At 43.9% G+C, this 25,500-nt stretch overlaps 1 protein-coding gene across 1 annotated transcript in view; it reads right to left on the bottom strand.

Annotated features, from left to right (window-relative positions):
* Positions 1 to 25,500, bottom strand: part of DNAH10 (dynein axonemal heavy chain 10) — a 157,018-nt gene that overhangs the window by 46,420 nt on the left and 85,098 nt on the right. The window contains exons 38-51 of the mRNA XM_061170347.1: positions 25,064 to 25,182; positions 23,473 to 23,631; positions 20,007 to 20,142; positions 17,533 to 17,655; positions 15,960 to 16,094; positions 15,430 to 15,646; positions 12,898 to 13,017; positions 11,689 to 11,834; positions 9,296 to 9,448; positions 8,042 to 8,302; positions 6,407 to 6,579; positions 5,252 to 5,345; positions 4,753 to 4,920; positions 4,028 to 4,216 (exon numbers count right to left, since the gene is read on the bottom strand). Of these exons, the coding sequence (XP_061026330.1) occupies positions 4,028 to 4,216; positions 4,753 to 4,920; positions 5,252 to 5,345; positions 6,407 to 6,579; positions 8,042 to 8,302; positions 9,296 to 9,448; positions 11,689 to 11,834; positions 12,898 to 13,017; positions 15,430 to 15,646; positions 15,960 to 16,094; positions 17,533 to 17,655; positions 20,007 to 20,142; positions 23,473 to 23,631; positions 25,064 to 25,182 (2,193 nt within the window). The remainder of the gene's footprint in view (positions 1 to 4,027; positions 4,217 to 4,752; positions 4,921 to 5,251; positions 5,346 to 6,406; positions 6,580 to 8,041; positions 8,303 to 9,295; positions 9,449 to 11,688; positions 11,835 to 12,897; positions 13,018 to 15,429; positions 15,647 to 15,959; positions 16,095 to 17,532; positions 17,656 to 20,006; positions 20,143 to 23,472; positions 23,632 to 25,063; positions 25,183 to 25,500) is intronic.

Here is a 25,500-nt window from a genome sequence, read left to right as displayed (position 1 = left end):
TGTGTCTTTTGGTGGGAGCATTTAATCCATTTACATTTAAGGTAATTATCGATATGTATGTTCCTATTCCCATTTTCTTAAATGTTTTGGGTTTGTTATTGTAGGTGTTTTCCTTCTCTTGTGTTTCTTGCCTAGAGAAGTTCCTTTAGCATTTGTTGTAAAGCTGGTTTGGTGGTGCTGAACTCTCTCAGCTTTTGCTTGTCTGTAAAGGTTTTAATTTCTCCATCAAATCTGAATGAGATCCTTGCTGGGTAATCTTGGTTGTAGGTTTTTCTCCTTCATCACTTTAAGTATATCCTGCCACTCCCTTCTGGCTTGCAGCGTTTCTGCTGAAAGATCAGCTGTTAACCTTATGGGGATGCCCTTGTGTGTTATCTGTTGTTTTTCCCTTGCTGCTTTTAATATGTTTTCTTTATATTTAATTTTTGATAGTTTGATTAATATGTGTCTTGGTGTGTTTCTCCTTGGATTTATCCTGTATGGGACTCTCTGTGCTTCCAGGACTTGATTAACTATTTCCTTTCCCATATTAGGGAAGTTTTCAACTAGAATCTCTTCAAATATTTTCTCAGTCCCTTTCTTTTTCTCTTCTTCTTCTGGGACCCCTATAATTCGAATGTTGGTGCGTTTAATGTTGTCCCAGAGGTCTCTGAGACTGTCCTCAGTTCTTTTCATTCTTTTTTCTTTATTCTGCTCTGCAGTAGTTATTTCCACCATTTTATCTTCCAGGTCACTTATCCGTTCTTCTGCCTCAGTTATTCTGCTATTGATCCCATCTAGAGTATTTTTAATTTCATTTATTGTGCTTGTCATCGTTTCTTGGTTCCTCTTTAGTTCTTCTACGTCCTTGTTAAATGTTTCTTGCATTTTGTCTATTCTATTTCCAAGACTTTGGATCATCCTTACTATCATTATTCTGAATTCTTTTTCAGGTAGACTACCTATTTCCTCTTCATTTGTTAGGTCTGGTGTGTTTTGACCCTGCTCCTTCATCTGCTGTGTGTTTTTCTGTCTTCTCATTTTGCTTATCTTACTGTGTTTGGGGTCTCCTTTTCACAGGCTGCAGGTTCGTAGTTCCCGTTGTTTTTGGTATCTGTCCCCAGTGGCTAAGGTTGGTTCAGTGGGTTGTGTAGGTTTCCTGGTGGAGGGAACTAGTGCCTGTGTTCTGGTGGATGAGGCTGGATGTTGTCTTTCTGGTGGGTTCGTCCACGTCTGGTGGTGTGTTTTGGGGTGTCTGTGGCCTTATTATGATTTTAGGCAGCCTCTCTGTTAATGGATGGGGCTGTGTTCCTGTCTTGCTAGTTGTTTGGCATAGGGTGTCCAGCACTGTAGCTTGCTGGTCGTTGAGTGAAGCTGGGTCTTGATGTTGAGATGGAGATCTGTGAGAGATTTTCGCCATTTGGTATTACGTGGAGCTGGGAGGTCTCTTGTGGACCAGTGTCCTGAAGTTGGCTCTCCCACCTCAGAGGCACAGCCCTGATGCCTGGCTGGAGGACCAAGAGCCTTTTGGGAGGTCTGACGTCTTCTGCCAGCGTTCAGTGGGTGTTCTGTAGGAGCAGTTCCACGTGTAGATGTATTTCTCATGTATCTGTGGGGAGGAAGGTGATCTCCGCGTCTTACTCTTCCGCCATCTTGCCCCTCCCCCCTCCCAGGTCCACCCTTTCTAATGTGAAATCTGGTGCCATGGATCAAAAGTCTTTTAAAAACATATACCCTTAAACCCTCCAATTTCCCAATTTCAAAAGAAAATGTTTGCATGGAAAAAACAACAACAACAGTTGTGTTCTTTGCAAAACTGATCGGTGTGCAAAGAATAAGAATGTTCATCACTGCACTGTTTATAATAACAAAACAAGGAAAAGGCTAAATGTCCACCAACAGAGAGGCTTATGTGTGGCATATTTACACAAGGGAACATTGTGCAGTGTTTCAAAGGAAAATGCAAATATATAGCTATTGACTTTAAAAGATGTCAGTGATCTAGAGTTAAATGGAAAAAAACAGATTACAAAAGTTCCATATAGATGTTAATTATATAATATTGCAAAATTGTAATATTTCTAAATGTCCAACTAAAGAAGAATTTTTAATTAAAATATTGTACTATACATTCATCAAATTTGGATTCTGAAAGATGTCAAATGACAAGGGATGTTGACATGTTAAGTGGAAAAGGTATATAGTATTTTTAGACTCTGAAAAATATAATTTGAAAATAAAATTTTACAAGACCCTCTTAAGAAAAAGTTACATATAACATTAACCCATTGCTAGTAATAAGTTAATACATTTGTAGACTCATAGGAAAATTCTGGAAGGATGTGCACCAAAATTTTACTAGGAACCCACAGTGGTTATCCTTAGGTGATGAGATTACAGATGATCTTTATTTTCTTTAGATGTTTCTGCATTTTCCGAATAGCTGCAATGAGGACATATTACGTGTATATAGAGACCAGTGATCCCATAACAACAGTGATCACTCTGTGATGATGATAATGATGTTGAGTTCAATCTGATTCCAGAAGACATGAGACGACGAATAAGACAGTTTGTGCAAAAGAACACCTTCTAATGCTAGTAGAAGGATTACGGAAACCGAACAAGAGGTATCCCCTCTGAGAGGATGGATCAAAGGGATCCGGGGTAGGCATCAGGGGTAGCTGAGCGCCTGGTAATGACGGAGGCTGAATAACGACCCTGTTCTGCCCAGAAAGAGCAGGCATGCCGGGGCGGGGCGGGGGGGGGGGGCGGCGCGGTCAAGGCACCTGGGGCTAGTTTTCAGCAAAAACAGAGACACTGAGGATAATGCAAAACCCTAGTAATGAACAGGATCGGATACCAGAGAACTAAGGACAGTGTGGGAGGGTGAGTTGTGGAGACGACTCCTCTTCAAAATTGATTCTCATTGCACGGTGCACGTCTCCACGGTGATGGGCCAGGCTGGCGAGTTAACCTGTGGGCACTGCAGGACTATCTGTAAGAGCCTAAGGACGGTGGGAGAAACAGGACCCTTCATACAGTGCTGGGGGGATATAATCTTTGGAAAACAATCTGGCAGTTTCCCAAATGAGTCAACAGAGAATTGCCGCTATGACCCAGCAACTCTGCTCTTAGGTATCCACCCAAGAGAAATGAAAACATATGTCCACACAGAACCTTGTACATGAATGCTTAGAGCAGCGTAGTTCATTGTAGCCAAAAGGTGGAAATAACCCAAATGACTGTCAATAGATGAATGGATAAACGAAACGTGGTCTATCTACCACACAGGGAACATGATTCAGCCACAAAACGGAATGAAGCACTGATACATGGAGGAAGCTTGAAAACATTATGCTACGCGCAAGAAGCTGTCACAAAAGACCACATGCTCTGATTCTATTTGTATGAAAATCCAGAATAGGAAAGTCGAGAGAGACAGAAAGTAGATTAGTGGTTTCTTAGGGCTGGGGGGCTTGGAAGGACAGGAAGATAGAGGGCAACAGCTAAAGGGCTTGGGATTTCTTCTTGGGATGATGAAAATGTTCTAAAATTGAATGTGGTAATGGTTTCACAACCTTTTGAACATATTTTTATAAAACTATTGAATTGTACACCTTAAGTGGATGAATTGTATGGTCTGTGAAATGTATCTCAATAAAACTTTTTTTTTTAAAGATTCTAAGAATGTCCCAGAACCGTGCAGGCTGGTTGTGCTGATACATTGCTGACCCTCAACACTGGGGCCATGGAGGTTTAGGGCAACCCCTCCTCTACACGAGCACAGGTCACAGGTCACGGGATTTGCTCGTATTTGACTTTCGAACTTGATTTGACATACTCTTCATTCTAAATACAATAGTTAGATGCTTCGAATATTCAGTTAAAATAATATCAACCCCCCCCCAAAAAAAACACTTTATATTCTATGAAAACATCGTGTTGTGATCTGTTATAGATAGCTCAAATATTTGCAGGAACTACTAACTGTGGAAATTGGCATACCAAACCCATTCCTGGGGGGTGGGAGGGGAGCTCGGCTCACCTCATAGCCAGCTGTGAAGGCGGCCAGCCTGGCCAGAGACTGCTTCCCGGAGCCCCCGACCCCGACCAGCAGGGCGTGGCCACGGTCCAGTCGAATGATACGGTGCACACGGGTCAGGTGCTCCAAAGCATCGTCAAAGAGAACCAAGCTCATTTTGGTGTTGCTTTCGTTATACTCTTCAAGAATTTCCTGAATTTTAGAAAAAAAATTTTTTTCTTTAAGAATCACTGGCTTTTAAGAGACAGACTCTCTCCTTTTGTGCCAGAGTGATTAAGAACAGAGGAGAGGTTTTTCTGAATGTCTATAATTGCTGAAATTATTCAATCATTCAGGTTTAAGAGACTACCTTTTACGATCAAGACTTCGATCTGCTGGTCTGTGACTGGCCAGCAGCCAGCCAATGCTAGTTACAAGGTTCGACTCGTGAATTAAGATGAAGATGAATGTTAGGGGGTCAGATGAGCGGTTCCCAAAGCTGGCTGTGCATCGGAACCCTGGCACTCTTCGTGGGCTTGATGAAGGGAAACGCACAAAGATGGGCCCCAGGGGTCTGCGTGTTGAACAAATTCATCAGACCATTCCCATGCACCACTGGACATGGACACCACGGGATCAGACACAAGCCCACATTCTGAACCTAGAGACGGAGGCACGGGTGTTCTTCCTACTCCACCTCCTGGGCACCCATGCAACGCGCTCCCGGGAGAGGTGAGCCCTGTCCGCACCTGGAACAAAGCCTTGGCTGCCTCATAGTCCTGAATGTCTTCATAAATGCGCGTTTCCTCTTCGTGCAGAGCCATCCGGAAGTCTCCAAACAGGATGGGGTCCCTCATCACCACCTCCACGTCATCGTTAAAATGTACCGTGACCAAGCTGCCTATGTGCTCTTCGACCTGACAATACAAGACCACTTCAGGAAGCCAAACTCAACACCATAGACATGCTAAGACTTGTCAGAAAAAGAGTGTATGCTAGGATTATCTGAAGTAATTTGCATTCGATTTTTTTCCCCATTGGCTGCAAGGTACTTAATAATCCACCCTCCTTTACCTGTTGACTTTCATTGTTAGCCTCTATTTTTCTGCAATGTCCCATACAAAAAATACATTGAAAAAAAATACATTGGGTTTTTTTTGTTTTGTACTTTTTCTTTTCACCCAGAGAAGAATTTTGTGGTTAGAGTTTTTTTTTTTGCATTTGCTGGTACATATTCAATGTACTGACCAGTTGCTTGTCTGTTTCATTGATTAACCGGTCGTGGAAGACTCTCAGACACTCATTCCTCCAGACTCTCACCATCTGGGTCACCGTCTGGAACCTACAGGATGGAAGGGGCAAAACCAGCCACAAAGTTATCTAGAGAAGAGCAGGCTGAATGCTACTATTTTCAGATGGGTACATAGGGTGCAGAAAAGGACAACACTCCCATAGTCTTTTTCCCCCCCTGGTTTCACATTAATTGAAATTTAATGCAAGCTAACAATTTAAGTGTAAAAACCATAAGGTTGTCATTCATAACTTATCCTACTGCAGGGAAGAAAAAGAACATTGTCTATAAGTAACGTAAATGACCTGAGAACCTGACAGGACACCTACTTGCTGGAATTTATGAATTTAAAATCAGCAGCAGAGCCACTGGCAGCTCTTTTTTCTAAGAACCAACTCCATCTGACCCCAGTTCTGGGTCTTTTTCTGGTTTCTGGCAAAGAGCTCTCACTCCACCCTAAATACCTAGAGGTGCTCTCTCCGGAACTGCCATTCTGAAACCTTCAAGGGCACCCAAGAGTCAGTGTGGGTACGGGGAAAGTTCCTAATTCGTTTTTCAGTATTTCGTGGATTCATAACATGAATCCACGAAATTGGAGCATCCCTGCAAATCTACATAGAAGAAAGTTTACATTAATGTAAATACACAAATACGTCTAGCTTTCATGAGTCAATTTCTAGACCAGACTTAAATCCCTTCTGTCCTCCGTGCTTAACTTCTCTCAAAGACACATATATTGATAATAGAACCAGTTGGCAACTGGCAACAATTCAGTTGTATGAAGGAAAGGCTCCACGCGGGCAAATTTCACCTTTAGAACTGAGAACAAGTGGTTGTCACAGCAGTCCTACCGCGGGGTTGCACACACCTGTGCACACGGCCACACATCTGCCTCTCTTGGCTCCACCTGCCTTCAACTCAAGGGCTCAAGAGGCATCAGGTCTTAAGCAAGCATTTGACTCTGTTCTTCGTTTGACGTAAACAAAAAGACACTGGGTAATTAACTGATACATGGATTCATACCACATTCCTTGATAGCTCCTCTGTCTTAAAAGAATAAGAAAACCCATCATACTGATGGGACACATTTTAGTGAGAGAAAACAAACTCACCGTTCTGGGTTAGTGAGGACAAGACCGTTAAAAATCCGCGAGAGATCTCGAAGGTTAAAGATGTAGTGGAACTTGGATGGGGTGGGCAGTAGATCCTGAACAATGTTTTTGTAAAGTGCCAACGTGCAGGATGTCAGCTTGTCACTTACAGCCACAATGCTCTCATGAAACACCTACAGAATGAAAAGACCCCCCCCCAACAAGTATCTATCAGTGAATGAATGGATAAGCAAAATGTGGTCCATCCATACCATGGAATATGATTGGGCCATAAAAAAGAATGAAGCACTGACACCTGCTACACTGATGGATGAACCTTGAAAACATGAAAGAAACCAAACACAGAAGACCACATATTGTATGATTCCATTAATGGGAAATTTCCAGAATAGGAAAATCCATAGAGACAGAACGCAGATCAGTGGTTGCCAGGGGCTGAAGGATAGGATGGAATAACTGCTTTTGGGGTGATAAAAATATTCTGGAACTATACAGTGGTGATAGTTGTACAACACTGTGAATGTACTAAATGCCACTGAACTGTATACTTTAAAATGGTTTTAATAGCTAATCTTATGTTGCATGAATTTTACCATAATTTTTTGAGAGGAGGCAAGAAAACAATTAAAGAACCAGAGAAACTAATCATCTGATCTGCTTTTGTTTCCCTAGATTTTCACATTAACTGACAAGTCAACGTGATAGGAAACCAAAGCCCCAAACCACCCTCAGTTTGAGGTTGATTTGACTAGCACAGACCTCACTGTTTTGGAAACGAATGGCTTAACGTAGGGCATGAACATGCCAGGTGACCACTGATCCCACACCTTTACGTTTCCTGCCTGGCCCTTCAAGATTTTAAGTGTGCAAGCCTGCTTTAGAAGGCAAATGCCAGGATCAGAAGGTTGTTATTTAAATGAACGGGTTCCATTCATGGGGGTCACGTAAATCACAACGATAACAGCAATAACTAGTATCTAGTGAGTATCGGACATGTGCTGGGCACTGTGCCACACACTTTACATGCGTTTTCTCCTTTCATTCTCCCAAAACCTAAGTGAGGTGGGTACCAGAATTATCTCCCTGTTCCAGAGGAGGATGGGGACTACGGGGTCTCAAGGGACTTGCCCAAGGAGCAGAATGGGGACGGACTCCAGAGCCCAAGTCCTCTAGTTGGTTCACTGCTGCCACTCAAGGTGGCCTATGTAACTCAGGGCCACATCACAGCTTCCATGGGCGCCAGGCACTTATGCCTTCATGGGTCCCTTCCTCCATAAAAATACATTATTTATATATATCTTATTATATATATTATATTCTTTATATTATTATATATATTACATGTTATTTATAGAAATAAAGCTATATTTATACATTATTTTATTTAACTATAATTAAATATATTATCTTACATACATATTATGACTGCCATGGTATAAAGATGAATATAATCCAGGCTGAATTATATTGATTCCTTTCTTCTGATTTTGAAAGAAAGGAAAACATGTTCACAGTCTCCTAGAAGCACCGTGGGCTGCAGGCATTGTGTTTGCTGTGCCAGATGCACACATTGCTACCACGTTTCTACCCAACACATGGCCCTCCAGTTTAGACTTCTAATTAAAATCAAATTACCGAGGTATGGCCTTTGAGGATGGAGGAATAAATTAAGTGCAAAGACGCCTCTGAAGGAAATGGAATGTTGAAGACACTGAATAGCGAAATAAATCTCGGGTCGACTTCGTTGCGGCCTCCCCCCGCTTTCCCCATCGCAGCAATAAAGCCAAAGTCTCGGACGCTTTTACAGTTCAGCTCCTTCCCCCGGTCGTACAGGTAGCCTTTTTCCAACAGCAGTTTCAGCAGGGCAATCGGCTGCTGTGTGCCATATTCGTCCACCTTGATTTTTTTTTTACAGAAAAGGAAGAACAGTGGTATCATAAAGCAGAACTCAGCAACGCCTTTGCTGACCATCTGAACTAAATCTCATCTCTCCTCTCACTCTCTCGGAGCACTCTGGTTTGAGTTTCATTGGGCTTCTCAAAGTTTGCAGTTCTATATATTCATTTGTAATTTTTTAAAAAATCTGTGTCCCTGTCTAGACTGTAAGCTCCCTGAGGGCAGGAACTATATACGTTTTGCTCATCACTTCACAGCACCAATCCCATAGGAGGTGCTCAATAAATATATCAGTTGGATGGATGGATGGAAAAACAAGTGTGTGGATGGCTGGCTGGATGCAAAGACAGATAGATGCATAGATGGATGGGTGCATGCATGGATGCACAGATGCATGGATGGATGGATGGATGGATAGATGTGTGGATGGATGCATGGATGGATGCATGGATGGATCCTGGCTTTGCAAACAGTCCATCTGGAAGATAGATTTTTCAGGGAAAAAATGGTTCTGCAAAAAAGATATAAATCTAAATCCCAGTGCTAAGAAAACTTTGCACCTCTGAGGCTCTGGCCCCAGAAACACACCCAGTGTGCAGGCGAAAGTTCCCTTTCCTTGGTAAATCCAGAGGAATCCTGAGGAAGTGCCTGCCCTCATGCTTCCCATGTAAATGGGGCTGAGAGCAGCATTCCTACCTGAAGTACAGCTCATTTGGAAATCTCTCGCTCAAACATATGCTGAATGTAGTTCAGAGGCTGCCTTGCTACCTACTTCCTTCCTTTGAGAAACTACGGAACACAATCTAAGGAAAGGGTCTCTCTGGTTAAGAAGACACTTCCTGTCACATTGTCCCTTCAGCTGGCTCCTCGTAACCTGGGCCCTGCAGACATTGTGCAGAATAAAGACAGGAGTTCTCACACTCACCCACTCCACGCACACACAAGGCCACAAACACAGCACACTGCCCCGCCCCCGCCGTTAACCCCACCAACCTTTGGCATGTTCATGTCATCCATGAACACCAGGAGGCGTTTCCCCATGGGCGGGCCGTACGTGTCTTTGGTTCGTTTTTCCACGTTGGCTTCTAAATTTCTTTGGATATCCATGGACGTGGTGCGGGAGGAGAAACTGACCATTAACACAATCTGAAACAGAAAGAGATTATTCCAAAAGGTGGTCTTTTTTTTCACGGTGCCTGCAGGGAATGTTTGATTGTAAGCTAGCATCTATTTTGCAAATTCGTTGGTATCTGAACTAACTTTTTTATAACCCAACGTGAGTCTGAACTTCATTCTATTTTTTAGCGCTAAAGCAAGAATTCCCCTTTCCTTTTGGCAAGTTGTATGAAGCAATAACTGGTCGTCAGGTGTGACAATGGGGACTGGGTCGGGGGCTTGGCTCCGCACAGTTCTAACCAGGTGACCTCAGAGCCATCACTTAACCTTTCAGAGCCTCGTTTTTCTCATCTGAAAGATGATTTCAACGACATCTTCTTGGACTACTTCATAGAGTGACTTTATCGTGTGAGATGAAATACACCAAGGTGTTTTCAAAATGACAAAGCAATATTCAAACATAAGTTACTATCATGCCTGCTACATCTTAATAAATAAGTCAAAGACAGCATGAACAATCACTGGTTAGCCCTTGGAAGTAACCACGGAGAGAAAGGTGAGGGAGGTCCCCCGATCCCTGTGCGGGGCTCACATCCTCACGCACTCGTACTTGGGGCTTCTCCCCTGCCCCTTCTTAGAGCGATGGGTGAGAGTTCACTGATCAGTGGCTCCGACACTTAATTATGCATCAGAACCACCTGGACGGCAGCCTGATGGGGCCCCATCCTCAGAGTTTCCGATTCAGTAGGTCCCAGGGGTTTAAGCAAGTTTTCAGGTGATGCTTATGCTGTGGGTCCAGGGACCACATTTTAAGAACCGCTGCCTTAGATAACACCCTTCTACAAGGTATCCACAAGTGCAGGTGCACCTGAGCTGGACATCTGAAGGTGAGTGTGCTTCTCTTTGTCATGAACGTATCCAGATATGTCTTGTCGGGCCAATAAGCACCAGCTGCTGAGTCCCGGTGGGGAGGGTCACGGCGGGGGGGCTTCTGAACGCGGGTTCCCTTTGCCCCATTAACTGGTAGGTCCTTCTGGCTGTAAACATCTTTCGTGTGCCCTCCACAATGGCATCCTCAGAGCTAGATAAACCATGCTTGCACGTGCTGGTATGTGAGTGACCTGGACCATCCATTCGTGGGCAGTGCAACCCAGCCCCGCCCACATCCCTTACGTGCCCATCGCAAAGCCGGGCTGACCACTCCCCGGCCCCGAGGGCCACGAGGCTTCCCGGAGCCTCTTTGCTACTGGAGGCACCAGCCTAAGGGAGAGTCAGAGGAAAGCAGTGGGGAACTGTCTCCCCTCTGAGGTTCCAGAAGGCCAGAACAGGAATTGGGAGCTTAAATGATGGGCAACATTAACAAGGAACTGAGTCAGTGTGCGGACTGGGGACAAATATATGACAGCTGGAGATCCCGAAAATCACAGGCAGCTTCTTGGAGGAGATAAGAGTCTTTACATGGTTATTAAACATAAAGTAGAACTTGTTCAAAGCCAAGAGAGTTGCAGTGGTGAGCAGGTGGGCCATGCAGGACCACTGTGAGTACACGGAAAGGAGAAATGCCACCCTCCTTCATAACATCTCGGTGCACCCGGTACATTCTGCACGATCGGGTTTCATGTATTCATTTTCGCATTTGTCTCCCCTCCTAACAAGATCGGGCGTTAACAGCCTGTTCACTGTCGTTTGCCCTGGGGCACCCAGACCCTCCCATGTTTGACACGTGGCTGGAGGAAGGAGGGGAGAAACCACAAAGTGGTGATGAGGAATGTGAGTGCCAGCCTCCAGACGACTCCCAAGCACCCTCACCTCCAGGCACCCACACCTTGTGTAGCCCCCTCCCACGCTGTATCAGGGTGGGCCATGGTGGTTTCTGTGTGACCCACAGAATGTGGCAGAAGCGATGGTGTGTGGTTTCCTGGGTCATATGAAGCATTGCAGCATCTGCTTTGCTATCCTGTACATTCATTCTGGGGGGAGCCAGCTACCATGTCAAGAGGACACCAGCAGCCCTTGGAGAGGCCCACATGGTGGGGAACTGAGGCCGACCATTTCAGAAGAGGGTCCTCCAGCCACAGTCAAGCCTTCAGATGACCACAGCCCTAGTGGGGCTTGCAATCTCATGAGAGAGCCTGGGCTAGAACCACCCAGCTAACCCACTTCCAGATTCCTGACCTGCAGAAACTGACATAGTGTTTGTTGTATGAGCTGCTTTGTGTTGGGGTAATTTGTTACACGGCAATAGATAACAGATACAAATAATGACTTACATTAGTCTCTTCGTTCAGGTTTTTAAGAAAGTTCTGGGTAGTAGCTGTCTTGGAGGTGCCAGATTCACCAACCAAAAGAACAGGTTGCCTAATCTTAACCATTTGTTCCAGCGTCCAGGTAGTACGGGTTGTATCCACCGTATGAACTAAAGAATATATGAAGAACAGGAGCATCACAGAAATGCCAACAAGGTGTGCATTGAGCAACCTGGAGTTTCACAGGATCCCATAAATCCCATAAAAAGCATCAGCAAAAACCCAAGAGGTGACCTTGAAAACGTATATATGGGTGAAATCATCTTAGGAGAACCTCAGTACCCCAACCATTATTTTTAATAGCTTTATGGAGGTATAACCCACATACCATAAAATTCACTCCAATTTTAAGTGTATAATTTGATGAGTTTCATGCATTTCTACAGCTGTGTCATCATCACCACATCCAGGTGTAGAACACCCACACTGTTTTAATATCCAATTCTGATTTATACTCAGGATATTAAAAACTCAGCTTCTCCACTGCATATGTCACTCACTTATCACTTATCAGGATATGGTTTCCTGACCAACAACTTCCTCTGAAGAGAGCATAAAGCCTCAAAGTCAGGTCTGGCTTACTCCGGCATTGGCAATTTTTAATCCTGATTGGTTCCTGAGAAAATACGTACACCCCACTCTAAAATAACTCTATACAAACCAAAATCAGATATTCGTTTTGTGAAATGCTTCAGCCTCTATGTTATCCAAATAGCCAGAGGTGTGCACGTAAAATACGACTCAATACACAACGCCCATGGTACGCGACTTCTCAAGGCAGCATCTCTTACAAAATGCTGCCTTGTTCATTCCTCTTTCACTCCTTCCTTCGTCCCTCCCCACGCCCAGCCAGCTCTATGGGGCAGAAGGCAGCCTGTGCAAAGCAATGGGAAGCAGACCAGCACCCTACCTCTTGCCCCGACCTGTCAGGATCCGCCTGCCCAGGGAAAGAGTTGAGAGGCACAGACATCTGAAGATGCCCACAACCAGCAGCACATAAAAGGAATCCAAAGTGCCGCCCTCTTGGAAAAGCCCATGGCTCACGTTCCTCAGTTTCTCCCAACCAGCACTCCGGGTGTGACTCAGAGTACCACAGGGACCTCAGGATCTTTTTCCCTTCCTCACAGAATGAGAACCATACACGCCTAAACCAAGGGTTTGGTTCTCACTTACCCAGGATGTCAATAAATTTCCTCTCACGGGAATGAACATACTCTGGAACTAATTTATTCCATGGTATCCATTTCTTCTGTGTGGGATCAAAATGAAAGTCAAACAAGGTTGGAAGGTGACCTGTAACAAACAGTGGTCTGTTTCACTTCGATCGTGGACATGGAAATACAGAATCAGCTTTGGCACATGCTTGAAATGAACTAATGCTATTTGCTCCCTGGACAGAAACTTAATTGAATAGATAGATAAGGATGGATGGACAGACGGATGGATGGATGGATGGATGGATGGGTAGATAGAGATAGATAAAAATGGATGGATGGATAAAGATAGATAGATAGATAGATTTAAATATAACTGGGCTAGGGAACCCAGGAAAAGGCTCAGAAGGGAGGGGACTGGAAGTCAGAGCTGTAGACATGGTGAAAAGTCACATGAAGAGTGAAAAGAGGGTCTAGGACCAAATCCTGATGTGAGGGAGGGGCAGAGGAAGGGGACTCAACAAAGGAGACTTTGAAGGCATGGCCAGGATGGAGCAGGATGGAGGAAGAACGTTTCAAGAAGGCAGAAAGTGGTACCATGTCCGATGCTGGGACAAGGTCGGGGAAGCAAAGACCAGAAGGGGTCACCAGATCCGGCAACGAGAAGGCAGTGCATGTGCAGTTTGCGAGGAGCAGTTTGGGTAGAGATGTCTAAGAGCTGGTGGGATGGGATTGGTAGAGAGGGACAGATGGAAAATACAGGAGAAAGAGGAGAAAACCAGTGAAGCCAGGAGCCTGATGAGGAGGGTGGGGGTAGACCTCAAAGCACAGGGCGGGTCCAGCTGGGAGCTGGTCTCTCCCCTGAGAAAGGAGACAGGAGAAGATGGGGGCTGGAAAAATTCCTATCTGACGGTGTCCATTTTTCCTGCTGAAGGAAGAAGGAAGGTCACCTGCAGAGAGAGGGGAGAGGGCCATGTGGAGATTTGGCGAAAAAGGGAGAGGAACTGCCCCTGTGGGGACAGGAGAGGGAGTTCAAGCTCAAGACTGAATTTATGGAGGTGCCAGGCTTCGTGGTTGTGTGATTGTCTCAGTATCCCTCAGCCCCTGGAGAGGCAGAGAAAGCAGGCTTGGGTTTTCTCAGAGAGATTCGACAGAAGGGCAATTAGGCAAGAGGGGTTGAAGCGATAGGGCGGCAGGAAAGGATTCAGAGGGTTCAGAAGGTGGTAGGAAGAATGGCGGGGGGTGGGGGACTGTCCCCACGAGGCCAACTGGGATCACGTGTGGCAGGAATCACAGAAGCCGACTGTGAAGCAGGGAGTGGGAGGTATGCATTTATGATGCAGACAGAACAGTGCCAGGTGTTATGAGCTAGGATGAGGTCAAGGGACCCGGATCCTGGAGCTGAGTGCAGAAGGCATCTGGAAGGGGGTTGTCTACACAGCCATTCAAGTCCCCAAGATGAGAGCAAACTAGGGAGAAAGACCAGACCGGGACCAGCATCGTCTCTGATGGCAGCAGCACGTAGCCGGCATGGTAGGCATAGCTGGGAAGCACCCCCCACCCCAGCCCGCCGCCAAAGGAGACTCAGGGCCCCAAGAAAGTACGAGCAAACTACTCCCCAAAAGACCATAGACTTTTTTTATTGGGGTATAGTTGTTTTACAATGTTGTGTTAGTTTCTACTGTACAGCGAAGTGAAGTAGAGTTCCCTGTGCTACACAGCAGGTTCTCATTAGTTACCTATTTTATACATATTAGTGTATATATGTCAGTCCCAATCTCCCAATTCATCCCATCCCCCCCTTTCCTCCCTTGGTGTCTGAACAAAGACCAAAGACTTTTACAACATCTTTTATTTGCTCAATGACTCTCCACTAGAAAGACCTACGATCATTTTACTTTGAGCTTTAAAAAGAACAGCCCAGGTAATGATTATAGAATACAGCTTAGGTCTCCCTGCCAAGCCATATTCAAATGTCATTAAGAGACAGACAAAGAAGGATCCTAGTGTTAGCTATAGTTCTTGGAGAATGCCACATTTTCATCATATATGGTTCTTTGAGGATGCACATTTTTCATGCAAACAGTTAAACCTTAATACAATGATTTCCTATGAATGATCCGCAAATCCACACGTGATTGTCTACTGTGCAAATACTCAGGAATAGAGCAGATGAATTAAGCTGTGGAACTTTAGAGAGAGAGAATAAAAGAGAGAAGCCCAAAGGAGAAGAAATTCAAAGGCAAGCACAATGTGAAAATTTTAAAGAGCTTAAACAGAGTGAAGGAAGCAAGCGCCTAAGCTAGGGGGGAAAAGGTTAGACTCAGCAAAAAAGGCCATCCAAGGGAGCTGGGCTCTGCTATAGCAGTTCACACATTTGAACGTCTCCTGAGAGTACCACTGGGTGCTCTGACCGTTGCACATTTCTCTACAGAAGCAAACAATCTGGAAAACCCATACAGGCATACATATGGAAAAGCAAGGTCACGTCCTCTTAAAAACCTAACCAAAAACATTCTGAGTAGGAAAACAAGCTACCTTTGGTTCCTACCTGGCAGTTCCCCAGGGTTGGCCCAAACCCCTTCCGTATCAGCAGTAGGCAAAGAAGCGATGCGTTTAATACATTCATCAAATTTAGCCCTTCCATCCTCGAGCAGGGAAGCGCCCAGAGAGCAGTACAGAGCCTCTAAGAAGTAGCACTCCAGAAGATCGGGGTCCTCGATTTCTCCCTCTAGTAACGAATCCAGCATCTTGGTTAACTGGGTTACCTGGTTCACAGGAAAACACCTGGGTCAGTCCATATATTCCACACACCCCCACCAGGGTCCGTTCTGGTCATAAATCCTGGGATCCCAGATCCCAAAGCGCTGGGAACTGTATGACCCGCCATATTGGTTTCCACAGATGGAACCCAGTGTCCTGTCTGGCACGGGGCCACAAAAGGAAGCATTGTGTCTTCCTTGTCAGTAGCTGGCAATGTTACAACTTACCCATCTGGCATCTTTGCTCCCCTTGAAAGCCCACTGGGGGGTCCATCTTTAGGGAAGAACTTCTTTTTTGCCAACAAAGATCCTTACTTACCATATTTAGGTTTGTCTGCGGAACTATTGTCTTCAGCTTCTCTCCCTGTTTTCCATCCACTATTCCTTCCACTATCACATCAATGAGATAGGGTACATATTTCTCAAACAGACTCTGTAAATCACCTTGATCCGCCTATAAAAGAGCAGAATTTCAAAGCATTTTCAAGGGTTCCTTTATTTAAATGGAAGTTCGTGGGAAGCTTTGCTTGTAAAAAGAGGGGGTGAGAGGGAACTTCCCTGGTGGTCCAGTGGCTAAGACTCCACGCTCCCAATGCAGGGGGCCCGGGTTCGATCCCTGGTCAGGGAACTAGATCCCACATGCCACAACTAAGAGTTCGCATCCCGCAACTAAAGATCCCGCGTGCCACAACTAAGACCCGCCTGGTGCAGCCAAATAAATAAATAAATATTTTATAAAAAAAGAGGGGGTGAGAAATATTTTCTGATGAATGAGAAATTTGGCAGGTGAGTAAACTCTGATAACTCATATATTTGTAGAGAAATTTGTCCTTTATAATGCTCTTCCATTTCATCATGAAGCCTTTGATTTCACTGACCTGGGAGGGAGGTGCCATAAAAGGTCCCATTTGATAGAAAAAGCGCTGATTATCTTAGAGTTCAAATGATATGGCCACAGTCATTGAGCAAAGAGTGCAAAGCAGTGGAAGGTCCTTCTCCCTACCAAGGCGTTGATGACCACCAGGGATTGCATGGGTGGTCATCCCCCATTTGACAGTGTGCCTCAAATGGTCCCATCATGTTTCCCTTGGTCTTCTTTGGGGTAATTATGTCCTGGTTTCCAATTCACCATCAGCCTAGTGGTCCTTCTAGAGATGCATCCTGTGTGGTCATGGTGTCCCAGATGTGGTCAAGCCACAACGTTCACATGACTGTCACATCTATCTCTGCAGCTTTCAATGAAGCCTACCATTAAGGCAATACACATTTTTGAGCAGCCATGTGATACGTCACAGGGTTTGAGGTCAACTGAAACCATCAGATCTCAATTCCATGACAAACTAGGTCCTTCACACACTGTATTCATCCAACTGAGCAAAGCAGGAGGAGCTGGGCACCTAATAGAGACAAGTCTCCCAACTCCTGGGCTTGGCTGGATAAGGGGTTGCCAACTACAACACATAAGCCAAATCTGGCCTGCCACCTGTTTTTGTAAATAAAGTTTTATTGGTACATTGCTATGCCCATTCATGTACTGTGGCTGCTTTCATACCACAATGGCGGGGTTGAGTAGTTGCAAAAGAAACCATATGGCCCACAAAGCCTAAACTATTTACTCTCTACTCTTTCACAGAAAAAATTTGTCGCCCCCTGGTCTAGACTATCAAAATCACTACCTATCCCACCTGCTGTGAATTATCTGGAAATCTAATAAGGGTGTCTTCCATGTTTTTATCCAACTTATTGATAACATTAAGTACTCAAGATCCTGGGCAGGTCAAGGTCAAGGTCAAGGTCATGGTCTTCAACAACAAACACCCCTCTGAGTTATGTTTATCCAACTAGCCACCAATACTAGTAACTGGTAAGTTCATTTTGGGAATAATTTTCACCTTGTTTTGTATCTGATTAACCCATTTTTTCCAGTATGGTTGATATTTCAAGTTTTTAGGATCCACATAAACCATTCCACATCGAGACACAGTCGCAGGGGAGGCATACTGTAAATCTCCAACCTGGAAAAATAAACAAAATCAGTGTTTTCTACAGCTATAGACAACTGGAATACATGTTTTAAAGCCGTTGCTTGTACAAAGTTTTTACAAATGCATAAAACCCAAGTCATACCCCAATTAACACAGCTTTTATGAGGTTTCTAATTGAACACTTAGGTTTGTCATGGGAAGATTATGCATCTCTGATGTAGCACTTTTTAAGTTTCTTTTACCATAAAATTAATATGAAAATTAACATGCTGTAGAATATATGATCAAAATTAAAAAGTATAAAGAAGAAAATAAGTTATCCAAAATCCCACCACCAAGAAACAAACACTGTTTTGGAGTGTTTTCCTTTCAGTCTTTTTTCTTTATTTTTTATAACATAATTGAGATCAGGGAATATGAAACTTAATAAGTATGCATCTAACAGCAATATTAACACACCAGTCTCTCTTTATCTGAAAAAAAGACACAGTTCAGTCAGTCAATAAAATAATGATATGCACAAATACTCATACATCGACAAATTTTGCAGGCCAAGTTAGGAATGGTATTAGCATTAAGCTAGAGTGAAAGCAAGTCTCAGGACCACAGCTGTGAAACAGGTTCAGAGGATATGACAGAAAGTTTGAAAAATGAAGATAAGATAAAGGCAAATAGTGAGAGAGAGAGAGAAAAAAAAAAGGCAACTATAAACTCCAGCCAAAAAAAATGGCTCTAAAAGAATGTAAATGTATCACAGTCCCTGGATTTCTTGCTTTGCTAGCAAGTATATCACAGTATACTAGTTGGCTCTACAGTAAATATTTCCTTATTCATAATGATGTAAATATGTTTAGTGGTTTAACTGACTTAGCAGTATAGTATTCTACGGAGGGGAGGTGGGCTGATGGTATAAAAGATGAACCCTCACTTTCATAGCAGTCAGTCAACAGATAATGTGTAACCTTGATAAAGGAAGAAATAGCACGCAAAGTGGGTTCCTTTAGACACTAGAGTAACCATCAGAAGAAACAACTCAAGTGTGAAATGTAGTTACCTCTGGGATACAGTAAGGAGGGATGAGGGCAGCAGGTAGAGAACAGAGTTGTACTCATCATAAATTCTTCTGCATTGTTTGGGTTTTCTTCAATCATCTATATTTATAACTATTTTAATAAACATTTTAGTCTACAAATAACAAATGCAGGGGAGGGTGTGGAGAAAAGGGAACCCTCCTACACCGTTGGTGGGAATGTAAGTTGGTGCAGCCACTATGAAGAACAGTATGGAGGTTCCTTTAAAAAACTAAAAATAGAGCTACCATATGATCCAGCAATCCCACTCCTGGGCATATATCTGGACAAAACTATAATTCAAAAAGACACATGTACCCCAGTGTTCATTGCAGCACTATTTACAATGGCCAAGACATGGAAACAACCTAAATTTCCATCGACAGATGTATGGATAAAGAAGATGTTGTACATATATACAATGGAATACTACTCAGCCATGAAAAAGAATGAAATAATGCCATTTGCAGCAACATGGATGGACCTAGAGATTATCATACTAAGTGAAGTAGGTCAGAAAGAGAAAGACAAATACCATATGATATCACTTATACGTGGAATCTAAAATATGACACAAGTGAACTTATTTACGAAACAGAAACACACTCACAGACATAGAGAAGAGACTTGTGGTTGCCAAGGGGGAGGGGGATGGAGGAGGGATGGATTGGGAGTTTGGGATTAGCAGATGCAAACTATTATATATAGGATGGATAAACAACAAGGTCCCACTGTATAGCACAGGGAACTATATTCAGTATCCTGTGATAAACCATAATGGAAAAGAATATGAAAAAGACTGTATATAAATGTATAACTGAATCACTCTGCTGTACAGCAGAAATCAACACAACATTGTAAATCAACTGTACCTCAATAAAATAAATTTTTAAAAAAATAAACATTTTAGGGACTTCCCTGGTGGTACAGTGGTTAAGAATCCGCCTGCCAATGCAGGGGACACGGGTTCAATCCCTGGTCCAGGAAGATCCCACATGCAGTGGAGCAACTAAGCCTGTGCGCCACAACTACTGAGCCCACGTGCCACAACTACTGAAGCCTGCACGCCTAGAGCCCCTGCTCCGCAACAAGAGAAGGCACCACAATGAGAAGCCCGCGCACCGCAACGAAGAGTAGCCCCCTCTCGCCGCAACTAGAGAAAGCCCACGTGCGGCGATGAAGACCCAAAGCAGCCAAAAATAAATTTAAAAAATTAAAAACGTAAATAAAAAATTAAAAGTTAAAAAATAAACATTTTAAATTTTAATTAAAAGAAAGACATATTTGAAATCATTTTTCATCACTACTTGCCTCGAAGAGCAGGGCACAGTGTGCTTGAAGCCGAATACGCTCACCATTGGCCAACGTCAGCAGCTTGTTGTCGTCCATCACAGAATTCATGTTCTCCACCCACAGAGCGTCCACATCACCATCAAATAAAATATACCTGCGGCAACCAGAGAAAAGTGAGCCATGTAAGGCTTCCAATTATGGAACTTGGTGTAACCTCCTTGTTCATGTTGAACGTCTTTTCCCAGGGTTTTCTTTTTTTCTTTTTCAAAGATTTTTTTTTTTTGATGTGGACCATTTTTAAAGTCTTTATTGAATTTGTTACAATATTGCTTCTGTCTTATGTTTTGGTTTTTCGGCCACGAGCCACGTGGGATCTTAGCTCCCCGACCAGGGATCGAACCCGCACCCCCTGCATTGGAAGGCGAAGTCTTAACCACTGGACCGCCAGGGAAGTCCCCCAGGGTTTTCTAACCAGGATCTGAGATAGAGCACCCTACTTGGTCCAGAGGTTTGACCCAATAAAATAATAATAATAAAGATTAATCAACTAATTAATTTTATATATATATATATATATATATATATATATATATATATATATATATATATATATAAACTATTTGAGTTAGTCACCAACATTTAAGAATCAGGAAACCTGACCCAACAATCAGGATTCCCTGCTTCCCTGGCAAACAGGAAGGTCTGACAGTACAGACCTGCATTCCCGCATGGGAACAATGCGCTGCTGCTGGTAGTAGCTGCCCATGAAGACAAAGTGCCCCAGTCCACCTCATTCTTTTCTTAAATCTGAGCATCAGCTGCTATTTACCACTGGTTTGGACACCTAGTCCTCTTATGGTCAAGTTAAAAGGATTTCATATATCCATGTGTACTGGATTGAATGGTGGCCCCCATAAGATAGGTCTACCCAGAACCTGTGAGTCTGACCTTATTTGGAAAAAAGGTCTTTGCAGAAATAATTAAGGTAAGGATCTTGAGATGAGATCATCCTGGATTATCTAACAGCAAGTATCCTTACATCGGGGGAAGCCACATGAAGACGGAGGCAGAGATTGGAGGGATGTGGCCATAAGCCAAGCAATGCCTGGGGTCACTAAAGCTGTCAAAGGCAAGGGAGGACCTTCCTCTAGAGTCTTCAGAGGCAGTGCTGCCCCATCTTTATTTCAGACTTCTGGCCTCCAGAAATGATGAAGAATAAATTTCTGGGTTTTTTTTTTTTTAGCCACCCAGTTAATGGTAATTTGTTACAGAGGCCCTGCAGAAGCTAATACACCATATAACTTGGCCCATTTCACTCCCTGATGCTACCTGCTGGGCCCCTAGGAGCATCTGCATTTGCAAAGCCCTGGTTTACACACCATCCATCCTGGCAGGAGATCTACTTTGGCTTCAGGGCCTCCGGTGTTCAAGCTACGTGACCCTTCAGTTCTGTGGCTGTAATGGGTTACGTCACAGCAAAGCCCATCTCCAAAGGAGACTGTGTTGGACAGGGGATTCTACTGTGTTGGAATGCTGATTTGATATTGCTTCCATTTTTTTTTTTTTTAATAGAATTGCCATTACATGATGTTATCTTTTTTTTTTTTTAATTTTGATTTTATTTAATTTATTTATTTTTGTCTGTGTTGGGTCTTCGTTTCTGTGCGAGGGCTTTCTCTAGTTGCAGCAGGCGGGGGCCACTCTTCATCACGGTGTGCGGGCCTTACACTATCGCGGCCTCTCTTGTTGCGGAGAACAGGCTCCAGACGCGCAGGCTCAGTAGTTGTGGCTCACCGGCCCAGTTGCTCCGCGGCATGCGGGATCTTCCCAGACCAGGGCTCGAACCCGTGTCCCCTGCATTAGCAGGCAGATTCTCAACCACTGCGCCACCAGGGAAGCCCGATATTGCTTCCATTTAATTCACTGATATGAGTAGTTGGATTTTTCCAGCATTAACCTTTTGGTTTATTTTCTTCCAGTATTCTTTTTTAACTTTTTTATCTTAAATAATTTCAAACTTACAGAGTTGCAAGAATAGACTAGTGCAAAGAACTGCCATATGCCCTTCAACCAGATTCTCCAGTTGTTACCTTTGCCCCATGGATGCTCTTTTGCTCTCTCTCTGTTTTCCTGAATCATTTGAAAATAAGTTGCGGACATGACGCCCTGTATTCCTAAATGCTTAAGCGTGTGTTTCCTAAGAAAAAGCACCTTCTCTTATAAAACCACAGTACAATTATCAAAATCAGGAAATTTAGCATCGATAGAATACTATTAGCTAATATACAATCCATGTTCAAATTTCACCAACTGTCCCAAAAGAAAGTCTCCATACTACAGCATCGTAGGAAGACTAGATTCAGGCTACAATCAGTAGATGCTAAAACCGTCGGGTGAAGGTTTGATGAGGAATAGGGTATTTACATAGTCTTAGGGTATCTCCCCACACCTTGCATATCAATTGCAGAAGGAAAAATGGCAGATACCACCCTAACCTGATGATCAAAGTTAAAATCACCAATACGGGGGCAAACCAGTATCACGTGCTTCCGATGAGACGCTGAGAAGGGCACCATGTCACTTCTGAGAGATTCCTGCAAGGACATGTAGCCTGCATCCAATTACGAGGAAGCAACAGACAAACCCAAACTGAGGGCATTCTGTGCAGCAGCTGGCCTAGAACCTTTCAGAACATCAAGGCCATGAAAGATAAAGAAAACCTAAGGAACTGCTTGAAATTAGAAGACGTCAAGGAGATGGGACAACCGAGCACAGTGTGAAATCCCGGATTGATCCAGAATCAGGGGAGGATTGCTAAAAAGAGGCTGCTCCAAAACTCATCAGTTGAGACGTTAGACTCGTTATTTAAGGGTTTTTTAATTAATGGGGTTGGACTAGAATATACAATCAGGCTCATCCCTGGGTTTACTTGACAGATGTCACGGGAACAACTAACACTGGAGAAGGCTTTTTACCAGATGTTCCAATAGAGCATTTCCCCTCCCGGCCTCACTAGACACTCACTGCGGTGGGCAGTGACTGGAGCAGGGCAGGCAGCCTCAACCACGCCTGAAGGTGAGAAAGTGCAGCTCTGAAGGGTGTTCCAGCACTTTCCACGATGCTTTGTTGCCTTTCCTTGACTTACCTTGCCGTATTGTCAGCCTGGTGTGGTGCCTCTGTTTGAGGGCTTGGACTCTGATGTCCCAAGTTCAAATCCCTGGCCTTGGGGCAAGCTCTTTCCTCCCCTTCCCTGGATCTCAGCTTCCTCCATGGTAAGCTGGGATCCATCGTAGTCAAGGAGCATGATTTAGACAACACATAAACAGCACTGAGGTGGTACCTGGCCCTTCGTGAGCAGAGCCTCCTGAGTCTGTTTGCTTCCAAGCATGAAACTACAATACTATACATCATTTGTTTCTTTGTAAGCTTTGGCTAATTCACTATGAACCCACCCAGGCTCTCCCCTCCCTACAGAGATACTCACTTTCGCTCTTTCTTATCCGTCGGCTTGTTGATCTCCCTGAAGATGTTGGACAGCACCCCATCTGTCCAGTCTCGGGTGGTGGGGTCCAGGATGCCGTAGAGCTCTATGACACTCATAGCCTTGGGGTTCAGGACATACAGCTTTGTCACCAGCCCAAGCCTAAATCGAAGGAGAGGTTTCAGCCGTGGCTCGGGCAGACTAAACGCATTAGGAGAACAATCTAGGTCACCCATGTTGGGGATTAGATCCCCTGTGTTTTCAATCCAATCCAAAATTTAAAATGCAAACCATCCAAACTCTGCACTGGGCTTCCCACTCTCTGTTAACGACTTATACTAAACGCAAGGGAACCACCTTTTCACCAGGAACGTGGCCCCAACACAAGTGAGGTCTGAACTGATAATACGGCTTTGACTTCTGAGGGCAACAGATGCTAACCTTCATGTATATTTCATATTTGTGTATTTACATATTCATGCATATGGCACGTTTATGTAAATATTTCACAACTAGTGTACAGGAGATTATAGTCACCAGGATAACGTAAAACCTTTGAACTCCTGATGTTCAATCCCTCATATTTACAGAACGACATCCGCTCTGCGTTGCTGGCTTTACAAATCACGTGGACAGGGTATTTCCCACTATAATGCCTGTAAATTCCCGCAGTGCCGTGGGATTAATTCATCTATAGAAAACTAAAGTTCACACAAAACATAGTTTATAATTAACAAAATAAATAAATAAAAATAATAGTGGCATACCTATACTCACATCTGTACGTGACAGTTCTATAAATTATCTAACAATGAATTAATTAAAGAATGAAATACAGGATGGCTATGGAATAACCCTCTCAAAATCAGTAAGCCATCGTCCACTGATTTCCTCATGAGAAACATAAGAAGAAGGAAGAAGGAATGACAGTCACTTACTCGATTGGATTTTATAGCCTATCTAGAACTGGTAAAGTCACAAAGATTATAAGGCTTGATTTAGATTTTTGCTGGAACATCAGCATGCATTGAAATCTTTCTGGAATGCAGCTATTGCTTAGGAGAAACGTGAGAAGTCAGAAAACCCATATTCAGTATAAGGGCATCGATTCACCACAGGTCTTTGTGATATTCTATATTAGGAGTGTGAAATCACTTTTTCCTTCGAGCAGTATAGCTCTTGCAGGGCTGGTGATGATAAGGTATTTGGGGAGGGGACACTCTTTTTGGCCACTCTGACACCATAACAGTGTCGCATAACGGCGGGGGGTCCTGACTGACTTTAAAGGAGCAATCTGAACGCCAAGAAAATACGACCTAAGTTAACTTTCAAAACATCCTTATAAGATAGTTTTTGAAATACTCATTTCACAAATAAACCTATTCACAGTCTGATGCACAAAAGGCTAACTGTTTTGTCTTCTAAAATATATCAACTAAATCAGCAATAAAACAAGTTAAGATGCTCTGGGTTTAAAGGGGGGTGTCTGGGACAAACGTAACCTCCCAGGAAATCAGAGAGCAAAGTGGGACTAGGTAATACTGCCACCGACCTCACCGTGAAACCAAGCCCTCCCCGAGGATGCCATACTCACCTGGTCTGGGCCTGACACAGGGCATTAATGACCACGGACTTGCCCCCTCCCGTGGGCCCCACCACCATCGTCGTGTGGCGGGTCATCATGGTCTCGAACATCTGAATCACCTTATCCACCTGTGGGACAAGCATTGGCAGCTGGGTTAAAACATAGCTTTTTGTTAAAGACAGCTTTATTGAGCTAGAATTTGCACACCGTACAACTCACGCATTTAAAGTGTTTCAACAATTCAGTGGTTTTCAGTATGTTTGAAAGGTTGTGAAACCATTACCACGTTCAATTTTAGAACATTTTCATCACCCCCGCCCCAAAAAAACCCTCTGTGCTCATTCGTCATGTCTCCCAAGCCCGTTGCCCACAGCCCCCGGCACCCACTAATCTACTGTCTGTCTCTATGGATTTGCCCGTTCTTGACAAAAAAATGGAATGATATA

Source organism: Eubalaena glacialis, chromosome 15 (genome assembly GCF_028564815.1).
Source record: "Eubalaena glacialis isolate mEubGla1 chromosome 15, mEubGla1.1.hap2.+ XY, whole genome shotgun sequence".
In the NCBI taxonomy this organism is placed as follows: Eukaryota; Metazoa; Chordata; class Mammalia; order Artiodactyla; family Balaenidae; genus Eubalaena; species Eubalaena glacialis.
Note: the sequence above shows the minus strand (reverse complement) of the source record. Positions and strands in the feature narration are given on the sequence as shown.